Source organism: Myxine glutinosa, chromosome 12 (genome assembly GCF_964187855.1).
Source record: "Myxine glutinosa chromosome 12, kmMyxGlut1.1, whole genome shotgun sequence".
NCBI lineage: Eukaryota > Metazoa > Chordata > Myxini > Myxiniformes > Myxinidae > Myxine > Myxine glutinosa.
The window spans coordinates 102,366,091-102,391,467 of NC_136272.1; the positions used below are offsets into that span (position 1 = coordinate 102,366,091).

The window sequence follows — 25,377 nt, forward strand, 5'->3', positions numbered from 1 at the left end:
TTCTTAACATGACTTGTTCACTCAACTTCCCCCAGGGTGCAAACTTATTAAAGAATCCCTTAAGGTGAGACCAACAAGCGACCATTCAAGTCTCGGGAGAAATGGCGGAGGGCCGGGCCCCTAACCTAAACCGCATTCCTTTACGACATTGTGACGGTGATTGGGCGCTCACTGCTGCAAACACATCCATTCTTTGTGTCGCCGATGTCTGCACCGGATCGCAACTTGTAACATCACGAGGAAGCAGATACAAGCTCACCGGTGGGAGTGCCTCAAACAATGGAACACTGTGCCATTAAAAAAGTCTGCCTTTCTGACCGTTGTGGTAATTAACGCATTTGGTGCATGTACACTCGTGCTGTCGGAATGGTTACAATGATCGTATTACAATCCTATGCACATCAAACACTGTAACTGTTGAGTGCAGCAAAGGTGGTACAAATCTGTGGCCTCTCTGATTGCTGCCTCTCCTCCGATCTAGCTCCCTCGCTCGCATCCTCATAAGCTCCACCCATTCTTCCAGTAACCTTGTCGTGGTTAAACTCATTCAATCCAGGTGTACTGCACACCTCGTCTTTCATTTCTCTTTCTTCCATTTGTGGGATCTCTTTCTTGTGGCAGTTCAATCCCACTCTTACCTCCAGGGCATGAAGCAGGTGGTGCACAACCATGTCATGTCACCCCCCATACATACCCACAGTCTTTTCTACCCACATTAATCCGACACAAACCAACAGTCTGACTTGCAGGTTGCCATGTTTCCATCCCCTGATCCGTGTCTGTCTCTCTCTCTGTCTCTGTCTCTCTCTCTCTCCGCCCCCCCTCTCTCTCTCTGCCCCCCTCTCCTCCCCTCTCTCTCTCTCCCTCCCCCTTTTTCTCCCCCCCCTCTCTCTCTCTCTGCCCCCCTCTCCTCCCCTCTCTCTCTCTCCCTCCCCCTTTTTCTCCCCCCCCCCCTCTCTCTCTCTCTCTCCGCCCCCTCTCTCTCTCTCTCTCCGCCCCCTCTCTCTGTCTCTCTCTCTCTCTCTCTCTCTCTCCCTCCCCCTTTTTCTCCCCCCCCCCCCCCTCTCTCTCTCTCTCTCTCTCTCTCTCTCCCTCCCCCTTTTTCTCCCCCCCCCTCTCTCTCTCTCTCTCTCCGCCCCCTCTCTCTCTCTCCCCCCCCCTCTCCTCTCCTCTCTCTCTCTCCCTCTCCCCCCCCCCTCTCTCTCCATCTCCTCCCCCTCTCTCTCTCTCTCTCCCCCCCCCCCTCTCTCTCGATGAGATATCTCAAAAAGTAATGGACGGATTTGGCCGAAACTTGGTGGATGAGTGGGTTAGGTGACAAAAACAAGCCGATTCCATTTTGGTTCAGGTCCGGATCCAGATCCGACCTATCAGTGGGATACAAAACGTAAACTGTTCAGCTTCCTCTTCCGAGTGCCGTCACAACTATCAATTCATTGCCTTTTTATCCTCCATCACCTCGCTTTTCCATGAGCCTCGATTTTCTATACAAAAAAGTCAAGTGACCACATCTATCTATAATTCCAGTAATCTCTGTGTGTTTGTTTGTTTGTACGTTTGTTTGTTTGTCTGTGACCGCTGTTTCTCGACAACCACGGGTCCGATATACTTGAAACTTGCCAGGTATATTGCTGGGGACCCGAGGATGTGCCTTTTCAAGGTTTCATATTAATCGGACAATTACTTACCGAGCTATGTCCAAAAAACGATTCAACCAATCAGAGAGCAGCGAGCTATCGCGTGTGCCGAACGTGGCGAACACACTCTGCCTCGGATGGCACATTTGAGAGCGTATTCATTTATTTCCCGTCGGCAAACTATGTTGGCGCTATGTTGGCGTTAAACGATGTTTTAAAACTAATTAAAACCCCGGGGGGATTGTCACTGTACTCGCAAGCCGTTCGCCGTTCGCTTTGGCGTTGCGAATGGACCAAAACATTTCATGAACCAAACCATTTCATGTAAAGCGTTCGCCGTTCGCTTTGGCGTTGCGAATGAACCAAAACATTTCATGGACCAAACCATTTCATGTAAATAGAGGGGGGGATATAATTTTAGATATAGATATAGTACGGGCATGCCCTAGTGATTGAAATGACCACAAAAGACGTGGTTGGTACATATGCCAACAAATGAATGTATTATACATGTTTTACAGTGTAATATGTTATAATAATATTTAACGTTTTGTAGATGCATTCCTTTCTGTTTTATTCAACATTCATCTGAGGCTTGTCTTGGAGCTAAAGCCATTAGTTGATGTCTGTGTACTCAAAGTTGAATTAGAAGGACAGTAAACAATGAACATATCCATATCGTTTATGGGGTTTGAACCTGGGTACCCAACAATGTGAACTAAGTATTCAGATGGGAACACCAAACAGGCAAACCCAACAGGTATTGCATTTTCACGCAGTCTCAGCCCTGCGTGTGGCCTTGAATCGCATTAAATGAAGGTTAGTCTTCACTTATACGTTCTGTTATGGTTCCAGGAAGGTTCTGTAAAGGAGTCGAGCTTACCTCTCCCGAGGAAGGGTCTTGCCCTCCGGCCGAGCGGGTGCCATGGCGGAACAAGGCAGCCTCGGAGGAGGTGCTATAGGTGGGGTCAACGACCGAGTGTGTCCTTCGGCCCCCATCGGCTGTGAGTCCTCTAACGACGGTGCAGGTGGCGATGAGGAGAGAGGAGGAGAACGTGATTTACGTTTGGTAGAAGCGCTCGAAAGGATCTTCAGGAAGCTTCCTTTCCACTCCTTCTATCGGGTGGCACAGACAAAAAGACATAGGGGTCATGTGTCCATCTGGAAAAGCAAAATCTATAGCGACTCCAATGATCGTGTTTTGGTCCTGAAGTGCGAAATGTAATTATAAGAACCGTGACAAGCAAATTTGGGCCTTATGATTCAAATCAATAGCATTTTCCTCGATTTCTGCTCCAACGGAAGAATGGATCGTAACGACAAGAATCCATTATGCATATTCGGCTTGAGAGATCGGATGAATTTAAATCAAAATCATATTAAACTAGAACGGCACTCAGTAGAGAGCAAACCTCCGCCTGGTTGGCCATATCACTCAATGGTGAAGAATCATTTTAAAAATTCTACTAGCTGAATCCGGATTCGGATCTTCACCAAATTTTAACCGATTCTTCCTTGTCACACACAAAACCTGTCCACCAAGTTTCGTCCAAATCCATCCATAACCTTTTGAGATATCCCGCTCTGTATCGTTTTTGGCCCGATCTCCCGATGGTGAAGATTCACTTAAAAAACTTAAATAATTCTCATATCCGAATCCATATTCAGATCTGCACCAAAATCGAATCGAATCGTCCTTGTCAGACACCCAACCGGTCCACCAAGTTTCGTCCAAATCCATCCATAACCTTTTGAGATATCCCGCTCTGTATCGTTTTTGGCCCGATCTCCCGATGGTGAAGATTCACTTAAAAAACTTAAATAATTCTCATATCCGAATCCATATTCAGATCTGCACCAAAATCGAATCGAATCGTCCTTGTCAGACACCCAACCGGTCCACCAAGTTTCGTCCAAATCCATCCAAAACTTTTTGAGATATCCTGCTATGTATCGTTTTTGGCCCGATCTCCCAATGGTGAAGATTCAATAAAAAAATTAAAAAATTCTCATATCCGAATCCATATTCAGATCTTCACCAAAATCGAATCGAATCGTCCTTGTCAGACACCCAACCGGTCCACCAGGTTTCGTCCAAATCCATACAAAACTTTTTGAGATATCCTGCTATGTATCGTTTTTGGCCCGATCTCCCAATGGTGAAGATTCAATAAAAAAATTAAATAATTCTCATATCCGAATCCATATTCAGATCTGCACCAAAATCGAATCGAATCGTCCTTGTCAGACACCAAACCGGTCCACTAAGTTTCGTCCAAATCCGTCCACAACTTTTTGAGATATCCTGCTATGTATCGTTTTTGGCCCTATCTCCCAATGGTGAAGAATCACTTTGAAAATTCTAGTGGCGGATGCGGATCCGGATCTTCACCAAAATCTATTCATTTCGTCTTTGTGGCATACGCTACATCTCTACCAAATTTCGTCCGAATGCGTCCACAACTTTGACATATTTTGTTCACAAACAAACAAACGGACAGACAAACAGACAGGGGTGAAAACATAACCTCCATCCACCTTCGGTAAAAGCAAAACTCTACTAAATATATGAGGTCAACTTGTTGTATTTCTAAGGATGGAGGGAAGGGGAGTGGGTGGAATAAACGGAATATTATACTAAATGAAACAAGCTGCAATCCCAGGGCCTCCAACACAAAAGAACTCATTTTGGGGAAATGCATTATGGGTGGGCCAGGCAGGAAAGGGTCATGCTCTGAAATAATGAGCTGCTGGGATCCAGCAAAGCAATCGCAAATTAAAGGCTCAGGCACGGAGTGTGTTAAAGCACGCACTCATGAAACTCAATACGAGTGCATTATTCACGTGTGACGTCACGTGTGCCAAAAAGTTCCGAGTGTGGACGATCCATTGTCAGACAACTGCATTTCATGATCACTTATAGCAGTGAACAATTCCATGCTTTCCCTTTAAAATGACTAGAATTTGCTCAATCTATCAAAAAACAAAATTATTTTCATCGTCACATGAATTTATATAAAAACAATAAACATCGGTCCTTTCGTAATTGTACCGTTGTCGGTCCAATACCTTGTCCTTGTCAACTCGGTCGTTCTTAGCCATGCCCGCAGGCACGGTCACCGAGGGTGTACCCGAGACTCCAGGAGCCGTGGCCGAAGCCAAGCCCGAGGCATCGTCCAGACTCGTGGCCGTGACGTTGGGAGGAGTGATGGCACTCGCCACGCTCGCCAATGCCGAGAGGGAAGGCGTTGCGCGATACGCAGGTGAGGAGCACGTTCCCGGGTACGGCGGGGCCAGCGGTTGAGAGACCATGGGTCGCGGAGCGGGATGGGGTGCCCGCGGGGAACCAGACTGCGACTGTATAGGAGGAACGGTTGCCATTGGCTTGTCTAGAGCCAGACCGAGAGAGAGACGCAAAAAATATTGTGAGAGATAGAGACAAAAATATTGTGAGAGATAGAGACAAAAATATTGTGAGAGATAGAGACAAAAATATTGTGAGAGATAGAGACAAAAATATTGTGATAGAGACAAAAATATTGTGAGAGATATAGACAAATATTGTGAGATATAGACAAATATTGTGAGATATAGACAAGAAATATTGTGAGAGATATAGACAAATATTGTGAGAGGTAGAGACAAAAATATTGTGAAAGATAGACAAAAATATTGCGAGAGATAGAGACAAAAATATTGTGATAGAGACAAAAATATTGTGAGAGATATAGACAAATATTGTGAGATATAGACAAATATTGTGAGATATAGACAAGAAATATTGTGAGAGATATAGACAAATATTGTGAGAGATAGAGACAAAAATATTGTGAGAGATATAGACAAAAATATTGCGAGAGATATAGACAAATAATGTGAGAGATATAGACAAAAATATTGTGAGAGATAGAGACAAAAATATTGTGAGAGATATACACAAAAATATTGTGAGAGATATAGACAAATATTGTGAGAGATAGACAAAAATATTGTGAGAGATAGAGACAAAAATATTGTGAGAGATATAGACAAATATTGTGAGAGATATAGACAAATATTGTGAGATATAGACAAAAATATTGTGAGATATAGACAAATATTGTGAGAGATAGAGACAAAAATATTGTGAGAGATATAGACAAAAATATTGCGAGAGATATAGACAAATAATGTGAGAGATATAGACAAAAATATTGTGAGAGATAGAGACAAAAATATTGTGAGAGATATACACAAAAATATTGTGAGAGATATAGACAAATATTGTGAGAGATATAGACAAAAATATTGTGAGAGATATAGACAAAAATATTGTGAGATATAGACAAATATTGTGAGAGATAGAGACAAAAATATTGTGAGATATATAGACAAAAATATTGAGAGATAGACAAAAATATTGTGAGAGATATGGGCAAAAATATTGCGAGAGATACAGACAAATATTGTGAGAGATAGACAAAAATATTGTGAGAGATAGAGACAAAAATATTGTGAGAGATAGAGACAAAAATATTGCGAGAGATAGAGACAAAAATATTGTGATAGAGACAAAAATATTGTGAGAGATATAGACAAATATTGTGAGAGATATAGACAAATATTGTGAGATATAGACAAAAATATTGTGAGAGATATAGACAAATATTGTGAGAGATAGAGACAAAAATATTGTGAGAGATAGGGACAAAAATATTGTGAGAGATAGGGACAAATATATTGTGAGAGATGTAGACAAAAATATTGTGAGATAGAGACAAAAAATATTGTGAGAGACAGAGACAAAAAATATTGTGAGATAGAGACAAAAATATTGTTCTTCTACTTCAATCCGAGTTGTGAATGAATGTGTAATAAAGTATTCCTTCACCCTCTTCATTTGCACTCGAGAGTTATAACGGTGTCAAAGCTTCTAAATGTGTCCAGGTGTTTTCTTGATAATGCGTACATGCAAAGTGATGGTTACATCATTCACGCGGTAGTAACACAAGCACTTTCATCATCACACCAATGGTCCATATTTTCAACACCGTAGTGCAGTGCGTGTCAGACCAGCTCGATCAACTGCCATTTCACTTTGCTTTATAATCGCCAAACCACATTAAACACTTCATCAACCATAGTGTGTAAAATAGCACAAGGGAATCTTCAAAGTGAGGTTTGATTCCCGGTGCCAAACCTGCAAGTACCTGGTCTCATCCCATTCTGCGTTGCCAATTGGCTTGCCTGCCTCGCCGCTGCAGCGAGTCGAGGGCTGGTGGGAGGAGCGGAGCTGGGGCTCCCATTGCTGGTCGAATGGCCCACTTGGGGGGTTGTTACCACAGTAACTGGGGTTGTTGCCATGGTACTCCTACCATTAGCGGAGGTCGTGGCAGGGGTTTGCTTTTGCGGGGGAGCACTCCTGCTGGAAACAAAACACACGCGATTGTAGCTTTGTAAAAACAAAGAAGAAGAAGAAGAAGGAATTAAAAGTGAGCAGTATTAACGCAAGCAAAACATTGTGGTTAAAAAAACAAGATCTTTACGATTAAATACTAAGATGGATATTGCTATCCCCACAATCGAACATAAACGTTTCCTTGGGGAAATGAATTTTTAATTCGGATCTCTGATATAGGTTATGGAGATTAACTTATCAGTGTCATTGTGTTTGGCAAACCCCAATTGCATCGTGGTTGTTATTACACAAGGACTGCAGTCTTGCAACTCGAGAACGACTGCTGAAAAGACTCGAGACCGAGCGTTGAAAAGACTCGAGAATGAGTGTGGAAAAGCCTCTAGACCAAGTGTTGAAAAGACTCGAGACCGAATGCTGAAAAGCCTCGAGACCGAGCATTGAAAAGACTTGAGACCAAGTGTGGAAAAGCCTCGAAACCGACTGCTGAAAAGCCTCGAGACCGAGCATTGAAAAGACTCAAGGCCGAGTGTGGAAAAGCCTCGAGACCGACTGCTGAAAAGCCTCGAGACCGAGCGTTGAAAAGACCCGAGACAGACTGCTGAAAAGCCTTGAGACCGAGCGTTGAAAAGACTCGAGACCGAGTGTGGAAAAGCCTCAAGACCAAGTGTTGAAAAGACTCGAGACCGATTGCTGAAAAGCCTTGAGATCGAGCGTTGAAAAGCCTCGAGACCGACTGCTGAAAAGACTCAAGGCTAAGTGTTGAAAAGACTCGAGGCTGGGTGCTGAAAAGACTCGAGGCCGGGTGTTGAAAAGACTCGAGACCGAGTGTTGAAAAGCCTCAAGATCCAGTGCTGAAAAGCCTCAAGACCAAGTGTTGAAAAGACTCGACTCGGGGCTGGGTGTTGACAAGACTCAAAACCGACTGCTGAAAAGACTCGAGGCCGGGTGTTGAAAAGACTCAAAACCGACTGCTGAGAAGACTCGAGACAAGGTCTGAAAAGCCTCGAGACAAGGTCTGAAAAGCCTCGAGACTGAGTGTTGAAAATACTCGAGACCCAATGCTGAAAAGACCCGAGACCCATTGCTGAAAAGCCTCGAGACCAAGTGTTGAAAAGACTCGAGACCCAGTGCTGAAAAGCCTCGAGACCGAGTGTTGAAAAGGCTCGAGACAAGGTCTGAAAAGACTCGAGACCGAGTGTTAAAAATACTCGAGACCCAGTGCTGAAAAGACCGGAGACACACTGCTGAAAAGCCTCGAGACCGAGTGTTGAAAAGACTCGAGACCCAGTGCTGAAAAGCCTCGAGACTGAGTGTTGAAAAGACTCGAGACAAGGTGTGAAAAGACTCGAGACCGAGTGTTGAAAATACTCGAGACCCAGTGCTGAAAAGCCTCAAGACCGAGTGTTGAAAAGACTTGAGACCCAGTGCTGAAAAGACCCGAGACCCAGAGCTGAAAAGCTTCGAGACCGAGTGCTGAAAAAACTTGAGACTGAGTGCTGAAAAGACTCGAGACCCAGTGCTGAAAAGCCTCGATACCGAGTGTTGAAAAGACTTGAGACCCAGTGCTGAAAAGACCCGAGACCCATTGCTGAAAAGCCTTGAGACCGAGTGTTGAAAAGATTCGAGACCCAGTGCTGAAAAGCCTCGAGACCGAGTGTTGAAAAGACTCGAGACCCAGTGCTGAAAAGCCTCGAGACCCAGTGCTGAAAAGCCTCGAGACAGTGTTGAAAAGACTCGAGACAAGGTCTGAAAAGACTCGAGACCGAGTGTTGAAAATACTCGAGACCCAGTGCTGAAAAGCCTCGAGACCGAGTGTTGAAAAGACTTGAGACCCAGTGCTGAAAATCCTCGAGACTGAGTGTTGAAAAGACTCGAGACCCAGTGCTGAAAAGCCTCAGGACCGAGTGTTGAAAAGACTTTGAGACCCAGTGCTGAAAATACCCGAGACCCAGTGCTGAAAAGCCTCGAGACCGAGTGTTGAAAAGACTCGAGCCTCAGTGCTGAAAAGCCTCGAGACCGAGTGTTGAAAAGACTTGAGACCCAGTGCTGAAAAGACCCGAGACCCAGTGCTGAAAAGACCCGAGACCCAGTGCTGAAAAGCTTCGAGACCGAGTGCTGAAAGAACTTGAGACTGAGTGCTGAAAGCATTCCCGAATCATTATCGTGAACCATGAACTGGATTGACCAAGGAAATGGAGCAAATACCCAAACACATGCGACAAAACATCATGTCCAAGTAAGTCGAGGAAAGACAAAAATGAGGGGTGAAGAAAATTCGATAAATGATAAATATAATGTCAGGTGGAAACAAAACAAACCAGCATGGACCTCGGTAGAACTCCACACTCAGTAGAGCGCACACCAGGCTGAACAGTTTACGTTTTGTATCCCACTGATAGGCCACATATGCATCCGGACCTGAACCAAAATCGAATAAAATAGTTATTGTAACACACACGACACATGCAATCTGTCCCCCAAATTTCGTCAGTACGTATATGCCCTTAACGGTTTGAGAGATCCTGCTCACTGACAGACAAACAGAGAGACAGGGGTGAAAACATAACCTCCGTCCACATCAAGGTTCAAAAATGAATCTTAATCAAATTGGGTAAAAACACACGTGCGAGTTCTGCATTTTTACACAGCGCGTTCCATGTATCCAAGACGTTTATTTTCATAATGGGCAACGGATGGTCATAGATGGTGGAGTTGAACAAACGTGACGTGCTGACTCTGCACTCCAAAATGAGCAGTGGTTAAAGGACACAATGTGGGGAGAAACAAAGCAGTGATCCCTAGTCAAAAAAAACAAAGAATATTTCAAATACCTGACAACATCTCCCCTGAGCTAAGATATGCGGGTGTCAGGTAACTTGATAAACGACCGAAAAGTGACACCTCTATCCCTCGTAGCACTCCTGTCTCCCCTCTATGCCCGCTTCGGAATATCAGCCTTACTGGGGATGACGCGAAAGGGATTTGGTAATTCAAAATTATTTTTCCAAAGAAATTTAGAGGACAAGGTGCAATATTTATTTGCAACCCCTCTGCTCCCCCGACCCGACTATTGCTGACCCCCAACAAATTGTCGTTTCTGTTTTACTAGTCACATCTCACAATGCAGTGACGGATGGTAAAGCTGATGGCTGGCAGGATGACCTAGACGTCGGCGCACTCACATTTGAGCTGTCTAGTGTGGGTTCGAATCCTGACCCAAGCTATAAACTCTCACCCTGGTGTTTCACATGCAGAGAGAGGCGTCAGTGTGTGCGTCGTCCATCTGAAGGATGTTGGGCTGGAAGGCCCGTCTGCCAGCGCTAATCGTTGGTGGCCGTTAAGGATCCCGACCATGGTGTCTTTCACGAAGAGTAGGTGAAGCATCACCGGCACCGTGAACAGATTACAAATTCCTGCCTAAACCTGCAGTAGCAACTAGTCTGATCTTCTCGGATATCCCATGTTACCCGGTTATACCGCTTGCTATCTCAGTGCGGTTGCCCGGTTCATCTGCTCCTACACCACAAACAGATTCAAGTTCTCAGGTTGTCACATGTGAACAACCATCTGCTCCTACACTACAAACAGATTCAAGTTCTCAGGTTGTCACATGTGAACAACCATCTGCTCCTACACCACAAACAGATTGAACTTCTCAGGTCGTCACATGTGAACAACCATCTTCGGTTACAAAGGGCAACCGTGAAAACTAAGCTCCACTCAAAAGGTGGTGGTTGGTTTATTTAAACGAAGTTACATGATAACCACCTGTTAACTATAAAACAAATCTTACAAAATATTCCGAGCATGCACGAGTATAAAAGGGTGCTTTAAAAGTTCATAGCCAAGCAAACTATTTGGAAATGCACTGCGATAGAAGGCAGAGCACGAAGACCACATATTGTGGCTTTTTGGGAGAGGGTAGGAGATGTGCGAAGGAAGGTGGAAAGTTGAGGGTTTGGAAGAGGGGGTTAGGGTGTGTGGAAGTGGCTACCGACACCTATTAAACCACATGACAAAGTAGCGTTTCTTCAGTTAAAACAAAACTTTCACTGAAATAATAAATACTAGAGCCACAAGTGACAGAGAAAAATAAACTAATGAACTTTCGTGCTGAATTGTGGTCCACACGAACGGAAATGGTCAAACTGATCGGTTTCGAGATTTTGAATTCATTTCTTGTGTAGATGAAGGTTTTGTTTTTCACTGAGAGTAACATTTAAAGGGGGGAAAAAGTTAGTTGAATGATCGCTGTGCGGACCTGTGCTAGAGCAATGGTTAACTTGCACGGGGTCGGTGTACGGTCTTCAGGATCTTTGTGTTTTGAAGGTCAATGTCCTCTAAATGACAAACTCTTGCTTTTCAGATTACAAAACCCATATACCATGTCAACTTCCAATGGATATCAATTTATACATGCATTACTACCAAAATATCAGATCTTTCGTTTCAGGTAGTAAAGTGATGGTATTCTTTGTTTTGGCTCCATGGAACATATAGATTCATTACCTCGGCCACCGAAGGTGGACGGAGGTTGTGTTTTCACCTCTGTCCGTTTGTTTGTCTACGAGCAGGATATCTCAAATAGTTATGGATGGATTGAGACGAACTTTGGTGGACAGGTTCGATAGGAGACAAGGAAGAATTGGATGGCATTTTCTCCTGAGATCTACCTCTTGGAGCTGGTATCCCTCAACGTTTCATTATAGGCCCAATCCTGTTCTTTGTCGACACCAATGACTGCTCTTCATCATTGAAAGATCCATTGTATCTTTAACTGACTATTCCACCCTGCGCATGACCATTTCTTCCCTCTCCACTGTGGCGGTGGCATCTCTCGCTGCCAATCTCGAGAAAATATGCAACTGATGTTCCATCTGAAACATTCCTCTTGATAAAATATCCCACAACCTCACTTTCGTCCTCCATAAGTACCGAGTAGGCAATGTCCCCAATCAGTCTCGAGGAGAGGTATAGTCTTTGGATCTCCTGGGCATCACAATCAGCTATAACCTGTCTTGGGACGATCGTATCTCCAAACGTGCTTCCAAAAGTCAACCTTCTCCTGAGAATCCTCCACTGGAGTACTAGACCAATTCCTTCATTAGCTTTTTGCCTCTCTTGAGACCATGGAATCAAAAAGGTTGAGTCAGGGTCTGTTTCTTGGTTACTCCAAGTTGTTTGTTAGCTTTACAGTCTTTCACCCTCTCTCTTTCGGTTTGCTCAACCTCACACCTGCTGCCAGCATCCTCCCCAGCTCACTTACACATCCCAGCTCACTTACACATTCCATCAAAAACCCTCAACTTGTCTAAACTAAAGTTAACTAAGATTAATGCTCAACCCATTCATTCGTCCCACTCTTCTTTCTCCTGTGGAATTCTTTTACCAAGTCTGTTATTTTGTGCTCTGCCACCTGCAAGTCTGCTACCCACCACAACCTCATGGTCTCTACCATTTCTACCTGTGAGCCTACACCTGTTGAGACCATGTCCCTCTTTCACATGCACCTTTCAGTGGTCAGTCGCCCATTACCGACTCAGTGGTGTAATGGTTAAAGCTCTGAGAGGTCGGCGGTTTGAAACCCGGTTGAGTCATACCAAAGATTTTAGAAATGGTACCTGTTGCTTTCTTGCTTGACACCTGGCATTTAAAAGGATAGAGCATGGACAAACAACCACAAGTTGGCAACCATAGCTTTGATGGGCCTAATTGCCTCCTCCTGCATTAAAGTTCCTTGTAAGGAATGTCAAATTATAATTATTAACTCTTTCTTCATGTTGAGGTGCATCTGAGCACTCTTTTCCTCCTCTTTACCCTTCACCCTCTTGACACCTGTGTGTATGTAAATATATCTGAAGAAGCATACTCGTGTTTCTAGAACACCTGAATTCAAAATGTACATGGATATTGATGACTGCATTTGTGAGGAGAAAACCCAGTCGAGTATCATGAGAAAAGACAACATCTCCGAGCATCAGGAACGCACCTGTTTACTGGCATAACGTAGTTGCCAGGAAAGACACCTGCGATGCCAGTGCGAAGCGAAGCACCTTTGTACCAGCCATCTTGACAGCGTTCCAACACCCGATACATCTCTCCCTTCCTCAGCTCCAGCTCGTCGGCTTTCTGGGGCTTGTACGGGTACAGCGCCACGTATCTGGAGAAAAGTCATTCCACCATTAGTACGTTTGATATTTTAAATCTTTCTCTTGTTCGACTCTTAAGTGAAGTTTGAGGAGCGATATTAAAGACAGACGGCATCGATAAATCATTCTGGGTCGAGCGATGCAGAGGTTGATGGACATTCTGTCAATGAAAGGGGAGTATAAATAAGGGGTTGTTTTTCGAAACCCTCAGGAATTTGAATTTTCAATCCCAGAATCCCCCATGTAAAGCATAAGCTCGTCACAAAGAATGTACATCGTAGGTTGAAACTGCTCACTCAATGTCAAAAAGTAGGATTTACTCAGTTTCAAGAACTTCTCATTAGGTCAGATGAGATTGAATGATATTTTATGAGAAACCATATAATTTTTTTGTGAAGGTGTTCCACAAAGTTCCAAAAAGGCCGTTCGGTACTCCATCGTATTTTAAACAAGAGCCAAAAATCACACTTTTCATGATTCTTTTAAAAACAGTAATTTTGTTTGAGGTTCTACTATAAAACCCATGTGTAAAAATGGTCTCACACCAATCATTACACACATGTAGTAACATGTAATAAACAAAAGCTTAACAGTGAGACCACCAGTCCAGTACGTCAGTGAAAACAATCAGTGGCGTGTAGCTCATTCCCACCTGAAAAATTTAGCACATCATAAGGTTGAGGTCCCAGGTTCAAATCATACATATTTTCCGGTATATACTGCGTTGTTTTCTCCGCTGTCTACTAATGTACTTGTAAACTAAAATGGCACTAGGTAGAGAGCATACCGCAGACAACAGACACAGACAGGGGTGAAAACATACCCTCCCTCCACCTTTGGTAGTGGAGTTAACAAAAGCACTACTGGTGGGATTGAAGGCGCATGTGATAGTGACTCAGGTTGCAGCCACAGACCAAGGTGCAGGAAATAATGCTGAGGAATCTTATCCCCTTAGAAAAGTGAAGAAGAGTAGGAGGAATTTTATTTATCAGTTAATTATTTTAATTATTCTGGCATGTGGTGCTCTGTGTCTCACATCTGGATGAGTGGGAATGAATAGGGAGGCCTGGGTACAGGCGTGGGCTCAGCTGGAACGGCCGGGGTGGCTGCCTGGGAGGGTACGGGTGCAGCGGATGGGGTGGCGACTGTTGAACCTTCTGATGGTTGCTGGGTAAGGTGTCGGTAAAGGAAGAGGGACAAATAGACAGAGATCACAATCGGCAACGGTAATCCATGAATGAGCTGTCAAGTAAAAACATTCTGAGAAACAATGATGCCCTTAACAATAGTCTTTGTTCATATGTAAAGTTTCCATTTACAAGTTTTCCGGCTTTTTCGATTCAGGTGCACCTGAGCGCATTATCTCTCCAGTAGTCCTTTTGTGCATCCGTCTCCTGGGAGCTGCATCTATGTTGTCCTACATTACCTACTTTTGTCTTCATTTGAGGATAGAGTTGGATTTGAACCTGCAAACCTCAAACCATGCGAAGAAAGTTCCACCAACTACTCCCTCCTTAATTGGATACTCAAAAATAGAAATGGCAATGCACGAGGTGCGAGCTTTTTAATCAGCATGTACAACAACGGGCTCCGAAAACACCGTAAATAATTTCTCTAGAGACCTTAAGAAGGCAACACAAGGCTGTAGGGGACCTTCACTGTGACGTTATAATTAAGTTATCGCAGGTAATTGATCTATCTCATGAAATGAAGGGCTGCTCTACCCGCCGGCCCGTCTACATTGCAGACATGTGATGGAGTCGAGGCCTCAAGGCGCTTTCCCAAAGAATGAGAGAAGCTTAAAAACAGCGTAAGCGCATGCTGGCAAGCGGCAAAACCTTTGGAATCTTAGCCTATACCCTGAGAGCAATCTCACGGATCATAAGAAATCCAAATAACTCAGCTTTGCTGTCCCCACTCACGGTACTTTATTCGTCAAAAGCTCGAGCAAATTGCATGACGGTGCTTTTTATAATTTACGGCAAGTATTCATTGATCCTCCTTTGGTGGGGGCATTTAAGCTGGATCTCAAAAGCCTTTAACAGAGTTTGGCATCGGGGTCTGATATCCAAGCTTCCGTCCTTCACTCTGCTCTCTCATATCGAGCTTTCTCTCCGGCCGCTCCATCTCCGTAATTGTTGATGGTTCAACATTTCCCTCCTTCCCTATCAACAGTGGTGCCCCTCAGGGTTCTGTTCTGTCTCCAACACCCTTCCTTCTTTTTACCAATGACCTTCTTTCTTCTCAAATAACCAAATGCATTCGCATGCTGACGACTCAACATTACATTCCTCATTGTTTTTCCCATCTGCCCCATCTTCCCTCCCTCGATCTACATCTCATTTGATCACACCCACCTCTTTGACTTCGGATTTGGACAATATTTCCCAGTGCGGAAAATGTAATCCGGTTAAGTTTAATGCTTCTAAAACTCAATTTCTTCCCATCTCTCTCTAGAACTAATCTCAACTCTCCAATCTCCTTTGAAAGCTCTACAATTACACCATGTCAAACAAGAAACCTACTAGGTATTACCCTAACATCAAATTTATCCTGGAATCCACACATTACACAAATAGTTAAATCTGCCTCGAATAAACTACGAGTCCTGTTCAGATGTGGAAGATTATTTTCCTCTCAACAGTTGCTTCAACTATCAAAGGATTGATTCGTCCTTGTATAGAGTACTGCTCTCACATTTGGTTGTAGCTCCACATACTTACTGGACAGAATTGAATCCAAAGTAATCCGACTTATCAACTCTCCCATCTGACCACAAAACTCGACAGCTCGAATTACACCGCAAAGTTTGCTCTCTTTCTCTTTTCTACAGATATTACTTTGGTTTCTGCTCCCAAGAACTTGCTGCTTGTATACCTCCACCATTAGCAAGACCACAGAATACTTAACAAGCCACTACATCTCATGATTATTGTGTGGCCATTGGCAACTCAAGGGTGGGCCGTTATGATGTTTGTTTCTTTCCCAACATTCCCAAACTATGGAAATCTTTACCTTCTCATGTCTTTCCAAACACTTATGATCTTCCCCCTTTCAAAAAACAGATTTTATACTTCCTCAAAAACTCTTAGACTATTCTTTATTCACTTTACTATCACTGCAGCTCTTTTATTTAAGGCCTGGCCGCGATGAGGACTATATCGTCCATGACTGGAGCCGTTAAATTCAACATTAAAAAGCTGGCTGATGCACAGGTTCCTAAATCTCTGTGTGGATCGAGCAGAGTGTGCATACATACCGTCTTGCCTCGTTAAGATCAGTAACCACCATGCTTCCTCACAAGTATCCTTGAATGGTTATCTTGGAAAAGCAGACCAGATCAAATATCTTAAGATATTTTAATGAGTGATACCCTGTGATTTAGCACTGGATAACATGAGACATCTTGTCCATGACCAGTTGGAGCATGACCCAAGGCTTACATCAGCACTGGGATTAGAACTTGATAGGAAGAGACCCGCGGACGGATCGATCCAACAATTCTTTCGGCCTCCGCAGTACTCTCAAAGCAACGATTGCTTCAAATGGACGCAAGCATGCAGATATGCATATGGTCATACAACCATACCTAAGCACACACCTATACGTCCTAATGTGGACAGATGAGTGGTAACATATTATTTAGGGATAGACTAGTTGAGATGTAGCGACTTAGTTCTTCATAGATATAATGTAATCCGTGTAATTTACCTGGCCCTAACGTCTTTTGTCCTCTATGATGTAAAGTCTGTTAAGAGGTTGTTAACAGTAATTATTTGCCATGGCTTCGGATCAAATACAATGATCTTATGAAGCTTCCGGTAGTCCACACATGTACGGTTTGTCCCATCCTCCTTACGAACTATGTGCCAAATTAGATGGCCCAAATTACTCCGTCTCCAATATCTTCTGTATGTCTTGATTGAAGGACTGTTTGTGACACTTTGGTTTCTCGATAAATTATCCAACCGTGAATCAATAACCTAAAAACATATACACTCACTCACATTCATTCATTTTCAGACACATTTTTCTTGGTTCGAAGCGCTTTTGATATTCCAGGCACCCGTGGCTTGCATCCAGAGAAAAACGTTCCAGAATGCACCGAGTCGATGCAATTCACTTATTTCCAATGTACTAGTCAAAAGTGAACTTTACAGCAATCTAAATATTGACTCAACTTTAATACAAAAGTTGTACACGATATAAGAGTGCATTTACTGAGCTTTATGTCCGTTCGACCTGTACCCACATGTTGCAGACACGGACACGGCAACACAGCCCAAACATCACTCTCCTTGTACTTAAGGTTTTTGTTTTTTTTATGAGATGGGATTTTCTATTTCAAAAAAAGTGTGTAATGCATCAATGTTGCAGTATCCGAGATGTATGGGGCTTTTACATATACCTATCCATGAAGGCAATTGCGGACAATCCGAGATGTATTACGTAAGCGGTATGTCGTGAGTGCGGATGGAGGGGGAGAAGGGGTAACAATTGAGCCATTTCTGTTGAGCCATACATGAAAAATATATGGTATCTTAAGTTGTCCATGTTTGGGCATACATATGTCGAGGCTCATATTCAACAGCATACTGCGTGGCTTAGCAAGGACATCATGCAAGCCTCATCCAATTAAAGACACAAGATGAGCAAAGGAGTGACAAATTTGAACAGATGTGCGTACACAGGTAGAACTGAAAAAAAAAAAAAAGGCCAAACCTATACTGCTCGGCTTAGCAAAGGCAAACAACAAAAATAATTGGAAACCAAAAACCCAAAAACCCAAACCCAAAACAAAACCCAAAACCAAAAAACCCAAACCCAAAACAAACAAAGTCAAGTCAAAAGTCAAAGTCTGAAAGTCAGAAACCCAAAACAAATTAAAAGTTCCTTCTTTAACGTGTTTTTAACATTGTTCTTTGATGTTTTTTTGCTTCTTCCCTACTCTTTGGGGGAAAAAGAAGGAGTTTAAAAAAAGAAGAATTTTGAAGCTGTTCTGTCACCGTTGTCCCACATGAAATGTCTAAGACCAGCCCAGCCCTAAGTACTGGTCCTTGAAAAGATTATTTTCTTGCTGACATACCCCTGGGCCTGATGGATTTTGATGTGGAATGTTTTCCACTGACGTGTATTAGGGAGGGGGAGATGTGTGGGGTAACCGAATAAGTTAAGGGGATTGTGAGGTGAACGGGGACAGTCCTGAGGCAGCTGTGTTTAATTCCTCTCGATTTGGGATTGGGAGTAGAGGAGGGTAAGGAAGAGAGATGATGAGAGTGCAAGGCCAAAGGCAGGCAGCACCCATGTGGCACCAGGCACCCATGTGGTACGCAACGTGTCATCACACCAGTATGATTTGCCATGCAAAATGTGAATGTAAAAACGCCCATTTGCTTTCTGCAAACCGCATTTCAATGAAAACCAGCTGGAAATGAAATGCAAGCTCGTAACCTCGTGTGGTGTCTGCATTCAATGCCTTCCAAATGCTTGGCCCAAAGCTTTTGAAAACTCTGCAGAATGCTTCCTTGTCCAATATGCTGCCTTCACGCACGCTCAAAGTTCCAGTGAACCAACCCCCTCGCCCCCACCGCCTTCCTTTCCTCTTCAATTCCCAAAATCCTGCAGCTTGTTCCCGTTGTCAAACTCTTGGACTGGGAAATTTCAACTCCAAGTTTTCAAGCTTTCGTAAAAGACGGAAACAGTTTTGTGTTTTTAAAAAACATGAGAGAAGGGGCATGAAGGGTATAAACTTAATCAAGTCCTGAACTGCAAGACGTGGGAGTTTAAATAGCAAGAGGAGAGCTGAAGCAAGCCTTTGAGTTAGCAACGCCGACAATAACAAGGCCTATGTGCTTGTGGTGAGGCCTAAGCTAGAACAGAGCAACCTGTCCGTCTAACCGTCGTTTGTGGACTCTCGGCTAATGCAAACAAAAGGCGGAGTAATGTCGGCATTGTTCGGTCCCAAAACTCCAGCTCCATCTGCCCGTTTCCGGCAGAAACCTCCAACTGCTTTCCACAGGAATTCCGGCGCACGGTGTGGTGTCAGAAACAGCTGGAGTGAATGCCGAATGCTTAATGAAATCGGAATGTGTGTGGGTGTAAACAGTGGGAGGTAATTTACCGAATCAGATGGTGTGGACAGGAAGGAAAATTGTTTGTTAAAATAAAATGCGAGAGGATGCCTTTGGATTATCAAAGCAAAGCAAGACACGTGAATGCTGAAAAAGCGTCCTGAGGTTCGCACATCCTGCCAGGACGAAGTACCGTGCAGCAGGGAGTCACAGCTGCTCACGATTGCCATCACCGACAAATGGGTGCTCACCGTACTGCCGCTCGAAGACACCGGCTCTGAGAGACAGCTGACTGGAGCTGTGGTCGTAATGGGGCTGGAGCAGGACGGACTCACGATGAGGCCAGTCGTGCCGATGTATATCTGTGAGAAGAGAGAAACAGGAATGTATTAAAGAAATATAAAATAAATTCTAAAATGTAATCACACATGTTCACAGGGGAGTATTGAGGTCGTGCACTCGGCTTTGACATATCTAGCCTGGGTTCAGATGTCTATCTGACTATAAAATGTCATCTTGGTGCTTTCTTGACAGAAAGTCACATCAACGAGTGTGCCCTCCATTTGATTGGAAGTTGGATTAGGGACCCACCCATTCATCGGCACCTTGACCGGTACCCTGGGCAACTACCGAATTCCTACTTCGCAAAGAGAAGACGAGTAAGCCTTTACACAGGGCAAATGCCAAATTCCTAATTCCCAAAGAATAGGTGAATAGGCCAGTACCCTGGGCAAACACAAAACTCGCAAATACTAGACGAGTAAGTCTGGACATTCTGGTCCCGAAATGTCTGAAAAAGCGTCCTGAGGTTCACTGGGCAAATTCCTAATTCACAAAGAGTAGGCCGGTACCTTGGCCAAATACCAAATTCTTAATTCGCAAAGAATAGGCGAATAGGCCGGTACCCTGGGCAAACACAAAATTCGCAAATAGTGGACAAGTAAGCCGGTACCCTGGGCAAATTCCTAATTCACAAAGAGTAGGCCGGTACCTTGGCCAAATACCAAATTCTTAATTCGCAAAGAATAGGTGAATAGGCCGGTACCCTGGGCAAACACAAAATTCGCAAATATTGGACGAGTAAGCCGGTACCCTGGGCAAATTCCTAATTCACAAAGAGTAGGCCGGTAACTTGGCCAAATACCAAATTCTTAATTCAAAAAAGTAGGCCAATACTCTGGGCAAATACCAAATTAGCAAAGAGTAGGCCAGTATTCTGGTATAATACCAAATTCCTAATTCCCAAAGAGTAGGCAAGTAGGCCGGTACCATGGGAAAATACCAATTTACTGATTAGCAAATAGTCGGCGAATTCCTAATTTGCAAAGAGTAGGCTTGTATCCTGGGCAAATACCAAATTCGTAAAGAGTAGGTTTGTATCCTGGGCAAATACCAAATTCCTAATTCGTAAAGAGTAGGTTTGTATCCTAGGCAAATACCAAATTCCTAATTCGTAAAGAGTAGGTTTGTATCCTGGGCAAATACCAAATTCCTGATTCGTAAAGAGTAGGTTTGTATCCTGGGCAAATACCAAATTCCTAATTCGTAAAGAGTAGGTTTGTATCCTGGGCAAATACCAAATTCCTAATTCGTAAAGAGTAGGTTTGTATCCCGGGCAAATACCAAATTCCTAATTCGTAAAGAGTAGGTTTGTATCCTGGGCAAATACCAAATTCCTAATTCGTAAAGAGTAGGTTTGTATCCCGGGCAAATACCAAATTCCTAATTCGTAAAGAGTAGGTTTGTATCCCGGGCAAATACCAAATTCCTGATTCGTAAAGAGTAGGTTTGTATCCTGGGCAAATACCAAATTCCTAATTCGTAAAGAGTAGGTTTGTATCCCGGGCAAATACCAAATTCCTAATTCGTAAAGAGTAGGTTTGTATCCTGGGCAAATACCAAATTCCTAATTCGTAAAGAGTAGGTTTGTATCCCGGGCAAATACCAAATTCCTGATTCGTAAAGAGTAGGTTTGTATCCTGGGCAAATACCAAATTCCTGATTCGTAAAGAGTAGGTTTGTATCCTGGGCAAATACCAAATTCCTAATTCACAAAGAGTATGCAATTAGGCCAGTACCCTGGGAAATACTAAATTTGCCAGGAGTAGGCGAGTAAGCCAGTACCCTGGGCAAATACCAAATTCCTAATTCGTAAAGAGTAGGCAAGTAAGCATACACTGGACAAATACCAAATTCCTAGTTCGTAAAGAGTAGGCAAGTAAGCATACACTGGGCATATACCAAATTCCTAATTCGCAAAGAGTAGGCAAATAGGCCAGTACCCTGGGAAATACCAAATTTGCAAAGAGTAGGTGAGTAAGCCAGTACCCTGGGCAAATACCATGTTCTTAATTCGTAAAGAGTTAGGTAGTACCCTGGAAAAATTCCTAATTCGCAAATAGTAGGTGAGTAAGCCTGGTACCCTGGGCAAATTCATAATTCGCAAAGAGTAAGCCAATACCATGGGCAAATACCAAATTTGCAAAGAGTAGGCAAGAAGGCCAGTACCCTGGACGAATACCAAATTCCTGCCCAAATCTGGCATTCTATGCAATGCCAAGTGCCAACCACATTCCCAGGAATGATGCAGCCAGCAGCCAGCAGCCAGGCACAGTGCATGACTGGATGAATACATAATATACGAGTATTTATAAAAACTACAGAAAATTAGTGCATGAGAAAATGTCCTTGATCACTTGTTGCACTCCTTCCACAAATCAAGCCATCGATGCGTAAATACCATTACGACGGATCCGCTTACGACATGCAAGCATCACACAACATGTCCCGATCATCACGGATGGAGACACGGTGACCAGAATGTCCAGACGTTTCGGGACAAGCTCATACTTGATGAATGAGGTGTTTGCTTCCTGAAAACAGGGTTTGCTTTACAAATACATCAGATGTTTTGACTTTTTGTCACTTCCATCAAACTCGATATATCCTTGAGGTGCACCACAAAAATAATTATTCTTCTGGAACAAGAGAGCAAGTGAGTGAAGTTGCTTCTGACTGGCAGGAAATGCTGACTGCAGAAACCAACGTGATGGGGCATGTTCAGACGTGACGTCACAATTCACAATGAGTTTGAATGGGCCCAAGCATTTACCTTTTTGTTCCTGTCGTATTTCTGTTCTGTCACCAGTAAAAGTCATTTTCCTCCTCCTATCTATCTATCACGGGAAGTATCTGGCCCGGCTGTGCAATTTGAGGGGAAAAACAAAAAACCGGAACAACTCGTATCGCATTAAACGAACGATCATCACTTTTATCGACTGGAATCCCTTCCTCTCCTTCAGACCCTTAGAGCATTATCCCGTCTGTTAGGTATCGATTTGTGAGGTGTTGGCGTTAAAATGCCAGGAAGACACATCCTAGGAGGAAAAAGAAAAAGGGTCACATGTGTGATCGGTCCTCAGGGCAGTGATTTGAAGCAGCTTTTCTAACAAAGATGTACTAAAGACACTATTATGGGCCATATAGATATCCCATACGCAAAAAGTAAAAAATATGGGATTTTGATCCCAAGTACAGTATGTGCCATACTCTATCCTTTTCCGCTCCTCTTATTACTCCTAAATCCACACTCTCCTTTCCAACTCCCTCATTCGCCCCTTTGTCACCTTTTCATTTTGCCCAACTAAAACTTCTCAATGTATGCCACCTTATTTTCCCATATTTAATACACAGGGATCCCTCCATGCAGTTCCAATGATTAAATGGATAAGCTACAATAGGACGCTTTGCAATGCTGGAGTAACCAATACTTTGGTAGATGTCTGGCATCTCAAAAGGCCAACAAGTTCCCCTATCACATCGCAATTTCGGGACAGATTTCAGGTGATTCACCAAAATTTAATCCGTCAGTCCATGAGAGGTTGACAAAACATAGATCCTGCCATGTACATGTGAGACATTCGATGGGTGTGTGTGTGCGTATCAAACCCCGAACTTGATAACGCAGCAAATCAAGGAACAGGTTGTATCCCATAACAGCAAATGCTGCACGACCTGTTGGCAACATTGACATAACTTAGCCCAATTACCGGCAAGAGACGCGATTGGATCTTGACATGGAGAACTTCAATACTCATATCCGTATAACACCCGAATGCTTAAACCACGGTCATGTTTCCTGGTTGTGATTGGTGGGGCGAAAGACAGCGGGTCCATGTGGCAGATGGTACATTTTGGTTCCAGATACTATCTGGTGTCCTCAGCAATCACAGTTAGGTACAAGCAACTGCAGCGGATAGAGCAATATTCATGCTTAAAGAGAAGCGCACTGTCCGAGACAGAAAATCATCACGACGTTTGTGATGGAAGCACGTGACTTGTCAATCCAAGTCGTCATATTTTTGAATGCCATCAAGTGCAATCAGAGATCAAACCTGGGTGAACAAAGGACAAAAGAAAATCACCAGGGATCCATATGGCTCTCATAAATGACTCGCAAGGCTTCTACGCTAAATATCTAGGCCCGAACACACGTATGTGCAACCTGCGTGGCATTCCCAACTAAGCGCTTGATGCTAGGATGCCGGGTTGCAATCCCATACAACCCAAATCACTGCACACATTTGCACACGGAATCCCAGACAAAACAAGTGATCCGTTCAGACAGCTTTGGTCGACATGGGTGGGGACATGTCCACACAATGACGTGTAAACCTTGAAGGTCTGGATGCAGTCAATTGTCAACACAATGATGACACAGACGTTTAGAAAAGAAATCAGTCGGTTTTAGAAATCTTACTCGTAGAGTCAGCAAGAACAGGTAACCTGAACTACCTATCCCTCCCAACTCTCCATCATAACGTTCAGAAAACGATCACGGCTTTGATCTCCCATGGGTCCTTTATTACACTTACTTAACACCAATTGCAACGACATGCTATGAAGGTCACCGGGTTCCAGCCACTGACATGTTATCAGGGCACCTAAGCCCCAACCATACATGAATGTTATGAGTCTCTATGCTCCACCCACACATGAATGTTATGAGTCTCTATGCTCCACCCACACAGGCACAACATCAGCCAGATCCCTTCACTACACCCATATGCAAATGTTCTCAGTCCATAAGCTCCGCCCACACAGCCATGTTATCAGGGCACCTAAGTCCCACCCACACATGAATGTTATGAGTCTCTATGCTCCACCCACACATGAATGTTATGAGTCTCTATGCTCCACCCACACAGGCACAACATCAGCCAGATCCATTCACTACACCCATATGCAAATGTTATCAGTCCATAAGCTCGGCCTGCACAGCCATGTTATCAGGGTCGTTAAGCTCTAGCTTTTTCCCAACCTCCCCTAAATAGCACGTGTCCGAGCAGATTGCATTTAGAGAGATTGCAGTGACATTGGTGGGTAAGCTAAAACAGGACAGGGCCCATGGCAAGCATGCCCCATCAAAGTCTTGAGAGGAACCTTTGGTATTTTTTGGGGCCTTTGATCCAATTTTGGCAGCGAATCGTGACACATCGTTTGCTCGTCAGGCCTTGCTCCAAGCTGTAGCTGATTACTATGCCCACTTTGAACACAAAACCTCTCCAGCCACTAAAAGCAAGTGCGACCTGACATAAAACATGTATGGATTGTATGCGATCGGCTATCTGCTTTAAGGGGTTGTGCTTAAAGTGATTGGTTGTCTTTTATTTGTTTAATTATCAAAGCAACTATATTAGCCACTGATTTTGGTCTCTCCACCTTTTGTTACTATTTTGCACCAGTTATCTCCATATCTTGGCATTTTTGTGTTTCCTTGAGAATGGTGGGCTTCCAGGATAGCTTAGAGGACATCACACTTGCCTCTGAGCTGTGTAGCTTGGGTTTGAATCCCAACCCGGTTACAAACTGACATCCTGGAGTTTTTCAAGCAGGATGAGGCATCGATATATGTGTGCTCCTCTGGATGGATGTCATTCTGGGTTTACTGTTTGCCAGGATTAGTTGGTGGACCTTAAAGATCCCACAGTGTCCATTGAGAAGACCAGGGGAGCTATTGGAAGACCTCCGGCATCCTAAACAAATTCCAAATTCCTGCTGTAATCTATAGTGCCACAGTTGTTCCCTCTCAGCCAATGATGCCACCCGCAGCCAAGTGCTGC

General features: G+C 43.7%; 1 protein-coding gene across 2 annotated transcripts in view; it reads right to left on the bottom strand.

Moving 5' to 3' along the window:
- The window catches only part of LOC137437704 (E3 ubiquitin-protein ligase SH3RF1), a 209,694-nt gene that overhangs the window by 16,006 nt on the left and 168,311 nt on the right, over positions 1-25,377 (bottom strand). Inside the window, exons 6-11 of one of the 2 annotated variants that reach the window (XM_078766140.1) lie at positions 19,507-19,617; positions 14,221-14,351; positions 13,025-13,195; positions 6,827-7,038; positions 4,707-5,026; positions 2,521-2,753 (exon numbers count right to left, since the gene is read on the bottom strand). In XM_078766140.1, the coding sequence (XP_078622266.1) occupies positions 2,521-2,753; positions 4,707-5,026; positions 6,827-7,038; positions 13,025-13,195; positions 14,221-14,351; positions 19,507-19,617 (1,178 nt within the window). Of the gene's footprint in view, positions 1-2,520; positions 2,754-4,706; positions 5,027-6,826; positions 7,042-13,024; positions 13,196-14,220; positions 14,352-19,506; positions 19,618-25,377 lie in introns of both variants that reach the window. The other variant, XM_078766139.1, reaches the window with a different exon arrangement.